Source organism: Trichosurus vulpecula, chromosome 4 (assembly GCF_011100635.1).
Source record: "Trichosurus vulpecula isolate mTriVul1 chromosome 4, mTriVul1.pri, whole genome shotgun sequence".
Classification (NCBI taxonomy): Eukaryota; Metazoa; Chordata; class Mammalia; order Diprotodontia; family Phalangeridae; genus Trichosurus; species Trichosurus vulpecula.
The window spans coordinates 131,099,602-131,112,980 of NC_050576.1; the positions used below are offsets into that span (position 1 = coordinate 131,099,602).

General features: G+C 41.4%; 1 protein-coding gene across 6 annotated transcripts in view; it reads right to left on the minus strand.

Annotated features, from left to right (window-relative positions):
- Positions 1-13,379, minus strand: part of TMEM63A (transmembrane protein 63A) — an 82,105-nt gene that overhangs the window by 26,039 nt on the left and 42,687 nt on the right. For all 6 annotated transcript variants that reach the window (XM_036753455.1, XM_036753453.1, XM_036753452.1 and 3 more), the window contains 4 exons: positions 8,709-8,908; positions 6,542-6,621; positions 2,912-2,975; positions 1,439-1,476 (listed from right to left, as the gene is read on the minus strand). In XM_036753455.1, the coding sequence (XP_036609350.1) occupies positions 1,439-1,476; positions 2,912-2,975; positions 6,542-6,621; positions 8,709-8,906 (380 nt within the window). In that variant the 5' untranslated portion in view covers positions 8,907-8,908. The remainder of the gene's footprint in view (positions 1-1,438; positions 1,477-2,911; positions 2,976-6,541; positions 6,622-8,708; positions 8,909-13,379) is intronic.

Sequence of the window (13,379 nt, forward strand, 5' to 3'; positions counted from 1 at the left end):
ACAGATCTAATCCCATTGTCATTACAGGGCTTAATTACTATCCACCAATAACCTCTAATAGGTATTCCTATCTCCATTCTCTTCCTACAGAATCACAAAATTTCTAAATTGGAAAGGTCCTCAGTGGCTACCTAGTTTACAACCCTTCTCCAATCCTTATTATACTATAACATAACCAAGTGATCATCCAGATTCTATTTGAAGACCACTTCTACCTCCCAAGGCAGCCCAATTCCATTTTTTGGATAACTCTAATTGTTAAGAATTAAGGGCTGCTAGGTGGCCTAATGGATAGACTGCAGGGCCTAGAGTCAGGAAGACTCCTCTTCCTGAGTTCAAATCTGACCTCAGGCATTTACTAGCTGTGCAAGTCACTTGACCCTGTTTGCTGCAGTTTCCTCATCTGTAAAATGAGCTGGATAAGGAAGTGGCAAACCACTCTAGTATCTTTGCCAAGAAAACCCCAACTGGCATTACAAAAAATTGGACATGACTGAAAGGACTTAATAACAACAAAGCTACCAAGCTACCATACCACAATGGTGAACGGAAGTGAATGTCACAGTCCTGAAGAGTTGATTCAACAATATTATGCACCAGGCCTCAAATGAGGCTCTCCCCGTCTAGTTGCATGGTTTTTACTTCTAAATACAGGGTTCTTACTATTATGCCTTGCACACAGTAAGGGGTGACATTCATTGTTAAATGAAGGAATGAATAATAAAAAAAATCAACCTTTTATTTCATCAACTTTAATAGAAACGTTCTTCTTGCCCCACAGCTCCCATTACCTTTTGCTAGGAGTAGAAAGAGAGAAACAGAAAAGTACCAAACCCCTTGTAGTAATAACTAGACTTAAGGTTAGTGATTTGCAACTAATAAAGAACTCTTAGTTGCTGTTTTCATCAATGGCTTTTCATGGAGCTAGCTTAGAAATGAGGGGGAAACAGATTTCTATTCCCCTGTTTCCACAGAGTGGAAAAAGGCCAATGACATTGCCAATCCTGTCTAGAAAGAAAGCAATATACAAAGCTATGGGTTCCAACCAGTGGCAGAATTTACATTTTAGGTAACTGAGAAAAAAGGTGAGGGGGGGGCACCCACAGCTGCCCTTCCTCCCCCGTCATTTCCCAATGTACACTCAATTGAACTCTCTTTGCGACCACCTCACAGTTGGCAACTTATGCTCTGTTTTTGTGGGTTCCCTTCCTTTTGGGCACTTCTACTTCCAAACCAGAAGGGCTCCTGGGATGAAACTTATGCTTCAACCCCAAGACAATGTTTATGGTGCAATAAAAAAGCACACCACACTCTACAGAAATATGATCATTCTATACCCCAATGCAGCTCAGCTCGTTCCTCCCTAATATTCCTACCACCCAAATAAATGAGCTGTAACAAAGGATTCAAGTGACTGCTCCCTCCATCACATACTTACTGCATTCGGAAAACAGCAGTTAGCCATGAACAACACCCCTGGAAGTAAAGGACAATTTGATTAGCTTCTAAACATCTGTTGCTTTGAGGAGACAGCTGTTTTCATAATCTTTGAAATTGGACAACAATTTAATCTCCTATTATGCTGAAAGCAGTTTATCTGTCCTCAATTTTGCAGGCTGCCCCTTTGTCCCCCTTAAGACAGTCTCCATATGCTCCTTGTTAAAAAAAAAAACAAAAAAACAAAAAACACCATCACAGCCGTGCACCATGTGTGTGGAACACTGGAGAAAAGATTTCTTTCAAGTCTCAATAATTTTGGAAAAAAATATTTTTAAAGCTCAAGAGGACACAGTCCAAACACTTAAATCAAGAGATGACGACATCTCAGGGGTGATTTGGAGACATCAATGCACAGCCTGTCAGTAGAACATTTGGAAAACAATTGATGGCGCCTGGGCCAGAAGCGTAGGGGGTAGAAAATAGCAATTCTGGGGCAAACTTTTAGAGTGAAGTCTAAAGGGAGGAAGTTTTAATTTGTTTGTAGACTTTAGAAGCAATCACAATTATTTTTAAACTTAAAACTCCCTAGGTCTTAATACTCCCTTAGCTTAGAAGTAGGTCAATAATCCAACTGCTGATCATCCATGGGGTTCTCTTTCTTTTCTTTCCTCTGCTATCTTACTTCCCCTCTCCCTCTCTTTCCTTTTTTTTCCTTCTGTCCTACCCTCTTGCTCTTCTCCCTCTCCTTTCCTTCCCCTCTTACAACACTACATTTTCAGCCTACAGAGTGGCCCTCTTGAGACTACAGGCTGACATGAGGGTTAAAGGATTACTGACTTCTATCTTACTTATTATCTCTATCTCATTCACACAAATTCTTCAAGTATCCCAATCCTATTCTAACCCACGATGCATCTTTCCAAATAGTATCCGCCTATTCTCCCAGTTCTTTCAATGAGCATCAGCAAAACAAGCACATCATAGTATGACCTATGTGATCTTGGGAAAAGCCTCTCTGAACTTCAGTGTTCTCTTCTGTCAAATGAGAGGTTTGGATTGGATGGGGTCCCTTCCAGCTTTAAATCTATGACGTTCTAATTACTGCTATTATTATTATTAATATCAGCAAAACAACTCGCATTTAGATAGCGTTTTGATATTTACAAAGCTCTTTCTTCGCAATAACCCTGCAAGGTAGGTAGGTAATAGAGGTATTATCATCATTTCACAGCTAAGGAGGCCGGTTCTCAGAGAGGTTAAACAATTTGCAAAGGATCACACGCTTCCGAGTACAGGAGTCAGGGAATCAATCCAATTCTCTGGATCCAGGCATCTTTCCCTTAAACCTGCCTGCCCCCTTGTGGTGTCCTTAACGATTGAGCTAAATATTAGAAGTGGTCCTCCTCCCCAATTCCTGTTGCGAACTCTCAGAACCCACAGCCCACACTGCTTTGTCCTTTAAAGTACTAACCAGATCCAATTCAAAATCATGATGCCCTGAAGAAGACGAAGACAGTCTCTGGTATCTGGACTCTCTGGGACACAAAAGGAGACAAAGATATGTAAGCGGCACACTGCCCACAATTATCTCACCTTTCTGGGCTGGAATTCCATTCCCCATCCTAGGTTACCCCATTCCTAGAGGAGAATCAACTACATTTGCTTCCTTTAACACCACTTGGAGAATTATTGATTGAGCTGGAAAGGAAACTCAGCTTTCCACTTTTCCCTGTTGCTAAGTTCCAGCTACAGAAATTTAAAAGGTACTGTAAGATTATTTAAAATTACTCTACTTGCCTTTTATAGGCCTCTAATTAACAGAACAAAATCAATGCAAATAATGCAATACTTAGCCGAGGACACCATAACCATTTCAAAATGCAAAAGATTTTTAAAAATCCGTAATCTCTGAGAATAAAAACTACGTGGCTCTGAGATGATAGCAGATTGTAGGTACATATAAATTGTGGCCCGAATATATCCTTGACCTCAGCAGAAGGTGGTCTACCTTGTGTGTCATCTGTCTATATTTCCCAGGTCCAACTTTCTGCAGGAACATTGTCAGGTGGAAAATTTGACTAGGGTAATACTTGCCATTTACATATAAGTACTTTATGGTAGTGGTGCCAAACACAAACTCAAAATGATACTGACTTAGAAAACCACAAATTAGCATTATCTATGTTCTGTGTTATTTTTATTTACTAGACATTTCCCAATTACACTTTAATCTACAATCTGGGAGTTTTGCAAACACAAGCTGACATTTCTGCTTTACACATTACAAAACATTATATTACAGTTTGGTGTAGAGCAGGAGTTCTTAACCTGAGATCTATAGACTCCACTCCGCTGTAACATCAATTAAGGTGGGACTTTCTTACTGCCTTAAAATGATTAATTAAGTGTCTTTCATTCAGTCTTACTAGGTGCTGAACCCCAGACTCAAACTTCGATCTACTAGGTGCTAAGCCTATGTGGGCATGAAGCCCTCAGGGTCCTAAGGGGAGCTGCTAAGACCAGAGCCAATAGTAGGAGCCTAAGTCCTGGTCATTCAGATGAAAGGCTAAAGAGGGTGTAAAAAGCTAGAACAGAGCTATTTGTGAGGGCTCTCACTCTTGAAAGTGTGTTGATGTGGAGACTCTGGGCAGCTGTAGTTAAGAGCCCTCCAGCTTGTAAATCCAGGTGCTAGGGTTTTGTTAAATCCTGGTAACTACGCATTGAGGTTTGAATCAGACAAGGTCTGTCTGTTGATGTTTGCAATTTGTTTGCATTTGCTCTGAAGTTCAGGGTGCTGGCTTTTTCCCCTGAACTAAGTGAATGATATTTGTATGTTGGATTAAAGTAAGACTGTTAACCCCTTAATGTAGCTTTCCTTAGTAAAGCAGATCAAAAGAACCTGTGCTTGCAGCATTCTTGTTGTTGGGCTTGTGCTGGTATTTCATCCCCCACAGCAGCTGCTAGCTGAATTGTTGCAACACTCCCCCCGCCCCAAAAAAGTTTATAGATAGATAGGGTTCAAGGAAGTCTGAACTATATCACAAATTTGGTTGTTGGGTTTTTTTTATATTTTGAAACTGTATATCAATCTTTGAAATCATATATATGTATGTGTATGTACATATATGCATACATATATGTGCATATATCTGTATAAAATTTTCTGCATTTAAAGACATTCTCAGACAGTTTTACCAAAGGGGTCATAGGCTTTACCTATGACACACAAAGAGTTAACAACCCTTGGTTTAGTGGCTAGAAGTGCTGGACCTGGAATCAGGAAGTTTGGGGTTCAAGGCCTGCCTCTGAAACTAAGTGGGTAACCATGGGAAAGTCATTTAATCCTCTGAGCCTAAGGCAAGTCTGTGAGTATAAATTCTGGGCTGTCTGGTGTGTCTCTGGGGAGGGAGTTCCCACATTCACTAAAATGTGGGCCGGCCTAGGACTTGTTGACAAAGCACTTTCCTGACAACAAATCAGCAATAAGGAAACTAAAATCTGAGAAGTTGTGACTTGTCCAAATTCACTGGGGCACTGAGTGTTGGAATCAGGATTCCTTCTCCATCATTTGTCATCTGATTCTAAGTTCAATGCCCTCACCAAGAGACTACCTCAAAAAAAACTTTGAGGCTTGCTTTTTTTTCTTCCTACCCTTAAAAAGCAAATAGCCTAATACTTCCTTCATTAAAATCTAAGCAAATTGTATCATGGTTTTGTTCCCAAGGTGATCACATGCAGTTTCCATGAATCGATACAGGGCAAAGATAGCTTTGATTTGACAAACAGTCCATGTTCCCCAGGGCTAGGCAGTTCATAGGTGTTCCTCCACCCACAGGGGCCACGTTTCTGCACCAGCTTAGGCTGGTGGGAAGAGAAGGCACTGTAGGGAGGAAATCTCAGCTGAAGCTGCCTATGGGCCCCGGGCAAGGAACAAAGTAATCCAGGGTCCATGGCCCAGTTTTCCCCATTCGCATGCTACTGCAGCAGCAGACACAAAATCCTAGTATGTATAGTATCTGGACAGATCAGGAAGTTCCAGTTGTTTGGATCTACAATTTGCCATCCCCTTTCTCCCTTTGATGTAAAATATACAATGGGCCTTCAGAGCACAGTATGATATTAAAGGGGACAAAGAGTTTATGTCTTCCACTACAGTCGTGTTGTTTTTCAGCAAACTCAAAGGATGCCCGAGCAGCTGAGTTAAACCCACTGGACTTTCACTGGGGCTGAGGACTGCTACAGCTTGAAATTCATGGATGGACTTTTTGGCCCTAATAAGTTTCTCCCTTTTTTGGAGCTCATTAATTTCAAAAGAACTACATTTGAAATAAACAGATTGAGTAAAGGAACTCTCATCTTTCCCCATTTTCCTCAATGTTGGAACACACAGCAACTTAATTTCCTTTGCACATGTTGATCTGGGTGCCAAGAATCCTGGTTAGGAGGCCAGGCACAGTACTTTCCTAAGATGGGGAGCAAGGGACAGGGCGGAGGAGGGTTGTTTCCAACAGGAAGAACAAAAGGTCACTTGCATGGTGATGCACTGACTGAGCCGGGATTATATTATAAGCCTACACTCACTTCCTGGGCCAGGAGCCAATAGCACCTCTGAACCACCTCAACATGTTTAGCAAATTAATCAAGTTAAAATGAAGATCTAGGGTGGCTAGGAAGTTACAAAAAAGGCAAAAATAGGATGCCTGGAGGCAGAATGAGGAAGGGGGAGCATCTTAGCCTTGGTGACCATTTTATGGGCTGCTTGCATTATAACAACACACTTATGCTGGCTTCATGCTTTGCAAGGTCTTTATATAAATAATCTCATTCAACCCTCACAGCAACCCTTATGGGGGAAGGAATGAGTATCTCTGGTCTGACAGACATGCCAGCTGGAAGGGCTACCTCCTTCTCAATCACATGTTCCCTCCTTTGGACACTGCCCAGAAGCCCCCTCTTCTACCCCAACCCTACCCTTTCCCCCACCCCCTAAAAATAAAGGGTCTTGGTGATGGTCCAATTTGCAGTACCCAAGGGACAGTTCTCCTCCCATTACATTGAGGTAGCTTTCATCTACTCTCACATCAAGTATTCTTATTTTTACCTGTCTGCTTCTGACACCAGTGCGATGCGGCCATAGTCCCAAAATCTTCTTCGAATTATGGAAAACACAACTATTAAAAACTAGGAGCAAGAAAGAAAAAAGGGCCAGGGGGAAGAGAAAGACAAACAGATGCATCACAGATTTTTTTTTCTAATTAGGAATAGAGATTTCTCGGAGATGAGCGCAACACCATTCGAAGTCTACTACCTACGAAGCACAGCAATGGCGATTCCCCTCCATGGGCACAGAAAGCTGGTCATTTCTCAGTATCCTACTCAGCTGTATCCTAGTAGGAGGACAGACCCTCTTGCAATGGAAGCTTCAGCAGGAGCTGCTTTCCCTGACCTCGGTACTATCTAACTGCAACATTCCCACTGCCCAACTTCCACTAACACAAAAGCAGGAAGATTAAAAAGAGACCCTAGGAAGCAAAATCACAGTTATGTGGCAGCCCTGGGGACCAAGTTCTCTCACTGATACACACATACTCGCAGACATACACACATGTTTATATGTATCTATATTGTATATATGTGTGTATACATAGACGTATATACACACACACATATATACATATACACACACAAATATGACTGCTAGGTGGCACAGCGGATAGAACACTGGGCCTGGAGTCAGGAAGACCTGAGTTCAAATCCAGCTTCAGATACTTACTAGCTGGGTGGACCAAGCAAGTCACTTAACCCTGTTTGCCTCAGTTTTCTTATCTGTAAAATGATCTGGAGAAGGAAATGGCAAGCCACTCCAGTATCTTTGTCAAGAAAACCTCAAATGAGGTCACAAAGAATTGCACATGACTGAAATGACCAAACAACATATATGTTAGAATTAACAGCAAAGAGCCTGCTCATTTTCCCTTGCCTAAGCCCTGATTAATATTCTTTAATCACTCAAGTTTTGTTTTCTTAGAAAGAAGTAACAGGGCCTGGCCTGATTCTAATGGGTCTGAGCTATTACTGGGGATTTTTGCAAATAAGCAAATACGAACTTCATTATTTCTAGTCCATCCTCCACACAGCTGCCAAAGTGACATATCTTAGGCATAGGTCCAACCATATCACTCCCCAGATCAGTTATCTCCAGTAGTTCCTTATTACTTCTAGGAGCAAATATAAATTCATCTATTTGGCATTTAAAGCCCATCACAACCTTGACTCCACCTTACTCTTAAAAGTTAATTATATATTACTCTCCTCCATGCATTCTATGGTCCATCCAAACTGGCCTTCTTGGTGTTCCTCACATTTCATCTCCCACCTCTTCATTTTTGCACAGGCTGTCCCCTTGCCAAGAATGCATTCCCTCCTCCTTTCTCTGAAGTATGGAGACCAAATTATGTCATCTGTTCATCATTCTCTTATATGACTTATTGTTGGACCTCTACAATCCTGGTTTTCTCTAACAGAAATCGATCTCTTCTTGGTATGTCGACCTTCCTCTGGGAGAAGCTCTTTCATCTTCTTGGAGAGATATTCCCTATATGTTCCTCCATATCAAGCTACGCCTTCATCAATTTTGTATATACTTAGAAGTGTACATGTTGTGTCCCCCTTAGGAATGCGAACTCCTTAAGGGGAGAGATGCTTTCACTTTTGTCTTTTTATTGCAGTGCCTGGTACATAGAAGAAGCTTAATACTTGTGGCTTGTAGATTGACTAACTTATCTTAAAGGCACATGCTTGTTGGCTGAAGTATACCATAAGTGAAACAGCAATACAGCGTGTCCCTGGAAAGACTCAAACGAGAAACTATGTTCATACAGCTTTTTTTGCAGTGCTTATGTGCTACAGCTTGAGAATTTCTTATGCCTACCACCTTACAGGATTCTCTAATACTCCCATTGAGAGACAGACAGACACACAGACACACACACACACACATAAATTGTCTTCAAAACTGCCCACCATCTGGCCCCACTCCTTATGTGTTTCTTTCTCTCCTTCTAGGACCCAACTGGTCCTATTAACCTCAAGCCAGCCTTCTTGAAGTTCCAGCTCCAGTCCATGCTGTCAGGTGTAAACTCTCCCCTTCCCCAACAGTCTCCCTCTTCTTACCTCTATAAACTCCTTAAAGGCAGGGAGGGGCCTCTACTTAGTTTGATCCACCTAGCGTTTCCTCCCCAAACCAAAGAGAAATGGGAGCATCTCACCAAGAAGCAGCTGACATCTATGAGCAGGACAGTGGGAACTCCACCAAAGGTCACTCCCTGGAGCACGGTGCTGGTGTTGTTGACAGTGCTGTAGCAATACGTATCATTGGGCTTGTCGCCAAGGCTCAGCCTCTCTCTGCTCCTCATTACCCCAGAATGCCACAGGCCCAAGGTTGGGAAACTTGTCGTTCCCTTCATTCCTGAAGGCCAGATGGGAAAAGAGGAGGAAAGGGAAAAAAAAAGCAGCAGTCAATGATAGCATGGACACTGCCTTCAGACCATGTCACTGGTACCAGTATCTCTCATGCTGCTTTGGAGGATGTATGCTTCTTTACAAGGACTAGTGGCTAAGCAGGAAGTCAGCTGGAGATAAAGGGATTCAGTATTCCTGTGTCCAGCAGCATCACTTGAGAATAGTTCCATTGTTTAAGCAATTTCAGATTGTCAGAAAGGGTTGGGACAGCCAGGCTTACTCTGGGTCTCAGCTATAAAACAGGTGACTTTGAACACAGTCTGTCAAACAGAAATTAATTGACATGGGTAAAACTAGACCAAAGGGAAACCTGTAGAAGAAGTTGCTAATGTCTTAAAAGACTCTAGACCATGGAATCTGAGGCCCATGAATTTGTTTCTAAAAATAGTTTGGTAACTGGATTTTTAGTGGAATTGGTTCACTTTGCAATCCTATATAATTTATTTTATACATTTGTAATATCAATTAAGTTGGGTGTCTTTGATTGAGTCTTACTAGGTACTAAGCCTATGTGGGCATGAAGCCCTCAGGGTCCTAAGGGGAGTTGCTAAGACCAGAGCCAATAGTAGGAGCTTAAGTTCTGGTTGCTCAGTTGGTGTTTGATGACAGCTAAAGAGGGTATAAAAAGCTAGAACAGAGCTATTTGTGAGGGCTCTCACTCTTGAAGATGTGTTGATGTGGAGACTCTGGGCAGCTGTAGTTAAGAGCCCTCTGGCTCGTAAACCTGGAATTTTGGACTTTGTTAAACTCTGGTAACTATGCATTGAAATTTGAATCAGACAAGGTCTGTCTGTTGATGTTTGTAATTTGTATTTGCTCTGAAGTTCAGAGTGCTGGCTTTTTCCCCTGAACTAAGTGAATGATATTTGCATATTGGATTAAAGCAAGACTGTTAACCCCTTAATGTTGCTTTCCCTAGTAAAGCAGATCAAAAGAACCTGTGCTTGCAGCATTCTTGTTGTTGGGCTTGTGTTGGTTTTTCACCCCCACAGCAGCTGCTAGCTGAATTGTTGCAACAACATTTAAAAACATTTTCTTGAGAAGGGGTCCATAGGCTTTACCATAGTGACAAAGGGGAAGAAAAGGGAATAAGCATTTATTATGTGTGTACTACATGCCAGGCACTGTGCTAAGTATTTGCAAACATTATCTCATTTTATGTTTACAACCTTTGGAGGTAGGTGATATTCTAATCCTCATTTTACAGATGAGGAAACTGAGGAAGACAAAGGTTAAGTAAGGTTAAGTGAGACCAGGCTCACACAACTAGTAAGTGTCTGAGGCTGGATTTGAATTCAGGTCTTCCTGATTCTGGGCCCAGTCCTCTACCCACAGTTCCAACTAGCTGTCAAAGGGGGTCTATGACACAAAAAAAGTTAAGAACTTCTCTAGACCAAGATGAAGATTCTCTCTAGTCCTAAGGGCCACCAGCAGGACTAAACAATGTTTGTGGGGGCCACTGGTAAGGGTGAAGGAAAAAAGGGAGAAGGGAAAATATATAGAAAAGAAATGAGTAGCAGAAGAATGGAGTTTCTTGTCCCGCTACAGTTATCAACACGAGACACAAAACACAGAAGGCACATGATAAATAGAATCTTAGAAGCACAGAATCCCAGAACTAAAATTGGATCTAGATAACTTCTAACATGATCTTAAAGGCTGTGTATTCAAACCCCCTCCTCTACTTCACTGAACAGTTAAGTTGAAGTGAAATTTAAGAGGGCTAAATGTAAGGCCTTGTACTTGGGTTCAAAAAATCGGCTTCTTTAGTACAAAATGGGAGAGGTGTGGTTAGACTGGTATGTCTGGAAAAGAGCTTTGGGTTTTAGTGTCCCGCAAGCCCAATGAGTGAGCACCATGGCATGGCAGTCAAAAACCCAAATGTGATCTTGGCCTGCCCTAAGAGAGCCAGAACTTCCAGGAATTAAGAGGTGATAGGACCACTGTGTCCTTCCCCTGTCAGATTGCATCTAGAGTAACATGTTCAGTTCTGGATACCAAAGTTTAAAAATGACATTGATAAGGTGGAGAGAGTCACTAGCAGAACCAGGATGGTGAAAGAACCGCAAGTCCATTTCATATTCAGATTCACTGAAGGATCTTGAGATGTTTTGCACCTTCCCCTCTGCCCCACCCCCACAAAAAAAAAACTCGGGGGAGGATATGTTATCTATCTTCAAATTTTTTAACAGCTATTAAACAGAAGAGGGTAAAATTTGATCAGTTTGGCCCTAAAGGGCTGAACCAAAAGCCATGGGGCTGGAAGATGCAAAGATACAAAAAGGAAAATTTAGGCTTGATTTCAGAGGGAAAAAACCTATCTTCTTAACAGTTAGAACTCTCCCAAAGTGGAACAGACTGACTGCCTCAGGAGGTAGTAGGTTCCTCCTTATTAGAGAACTTCAAGAAAAGGCTGGAAGAGGGATTCAACTTGGTCAGTCTGGTCCCAAAGGGAAGAACCATGAGACAAGAAGAAGTTGCAAAGAGGCAAGTTTGGAATGATCTAGGAAAAGTTTCCCCAAATTAGAGCTGTCCAAAGTAACATAGGCTGCCGAGGGAGGTAATGGGCTCTCCCTCATCAGAGGCCTTCAAACAGACTACTTGTGGGGTATGGAGACAGCAAAGTGACATAGTGGATAGAATCTGGCACCTGGGGTCAGGAAGACCTCAGACACTTAGCTCCTGTGTAACCTTTCTGCCTCAGGTGCTCACTACCTGTGTAATCTCTCTGTAAAATGAAGGGGTTAGACTCCATGGCTTCTACGGTCCCTTCTAGTTCTAAACCTATGGGGATTCCTTCTCAAGTATGGGTGAGACTAGAAGACTGCTAAGGTACCTTCCAACTCTACAATTGGGTGATTCTGCAAAATTAAAGAAGACGGTGCATGAGAGTGAAGGCTCAGGCAGCCATATATTTTTTTTAAAGCCTTCAGATCAAAATTTTATATAGTGCATTATGTGATGGTGGCTTACATTTCTATATTACCTTAAGGTTTACAAAGCCCTTACTTCACAAATCTATGAGGTACTAGGAGTGTTGTTTAAGCAAGTATGAAAATTGTTGCTACGCCTGTGGTTCCAGCTACACTGTGACAAATGAAAAACCTGAAAGATAGTTTGTGGTAATTAATTTATCAGTTAGGCTAGCTAATAATCAGTAAATTGATAGTCAGTGGTTTCTCTAGGTAATCAAAGACCCCTAATGGAGACAGTGAATGACTTAAATTTTTTTTGAAAGGGAATGCCCCTATGATAGAAAATCCAGAGAAAGAACTACGAAGTGTAAATGCAGATTGAAGCATACAATTTTCACCATTTTTTGGTTTTGTTTTTTCTTTCTCGTCGTTTTTCCTTTTTGTTCTGAATCTTCTTTCACAACATGACTAATGTGGAAATATATTTAATATGACTGTACATGATAACCTATATCAGATTGCTTGTGTTTTAAGGAGGGGAGTAGGGAGAGGAGGGATAAAAAAGTTTGGAACTCAAAATCTTATAAAAGTGAAGGTTGAAAATTTCCTTACGTGTAATTGGAAAAAAAAGAAATACTATTAAAAAATAAAGGGAATGACCCTGATAGGAGAAATCAGCCCTGATTGGTGGACATTTAAATGAGGAGTTAGAAATCTTCAGCTTCATCTACTGAGAATGTGGTTTGATCACAAGACTCAGCTGCCTCCAGCAATCTCCACAGAAGATTCCATCTCAACCTAGACCACACTGGTTGGTTTCTCCTTCATGAGTTGCATAATCTTAAACTCCCAATGGAAGGGTGCCAGGATGTGGGTTTATTTCTTAAGGGCAAAAATTCACCTAGAATAGATTCTGTTTCTAAACAGAAGTAAGGTTTCCTTGTTGGGTAGGGTCTTACCCTATAAAAAATCTTGTCAATCAATTGTGTCCCTCAGAGACTGGCTGAATGACTGACTACAGGGACTTGTTAAGCCTTAATACTAATTATATAATCGGTTGTTAATATAATAGCAAAATAATAATTTCTCTCACCACATCGTTCTTAGACACAGAAATACTCAACACCTCCCCTCTACTTTTTTACCCCTGGCTTCAAATGCCTGTTTAAATTTTAATTCCAGATCATTCAAACTGAGAACTTCTCTAACTGTGCACGGAATAAAGGTTTTCAGAGGAGCTAACATTTATGTAGCACATTAAGGCTTACAAACTGCTTAATATATGGTGCCTTATCTGATTCACAGCCATAAGGCTGGATGTGTGGATGTGCGTGTGTGTGTGTGCGCGCGCGCGCGCACCCGTGTAACCAGGGAAGTATAAGGTAAATATGAGTCCAAGTGAAATAATGTATATACAGGCCTTTGCAAGCCTTAAAGTACTATATAAAAATGGTTATTATCTTTGTTGTTACTGTTATTATTATTTACATGCCAAGAAGTAGT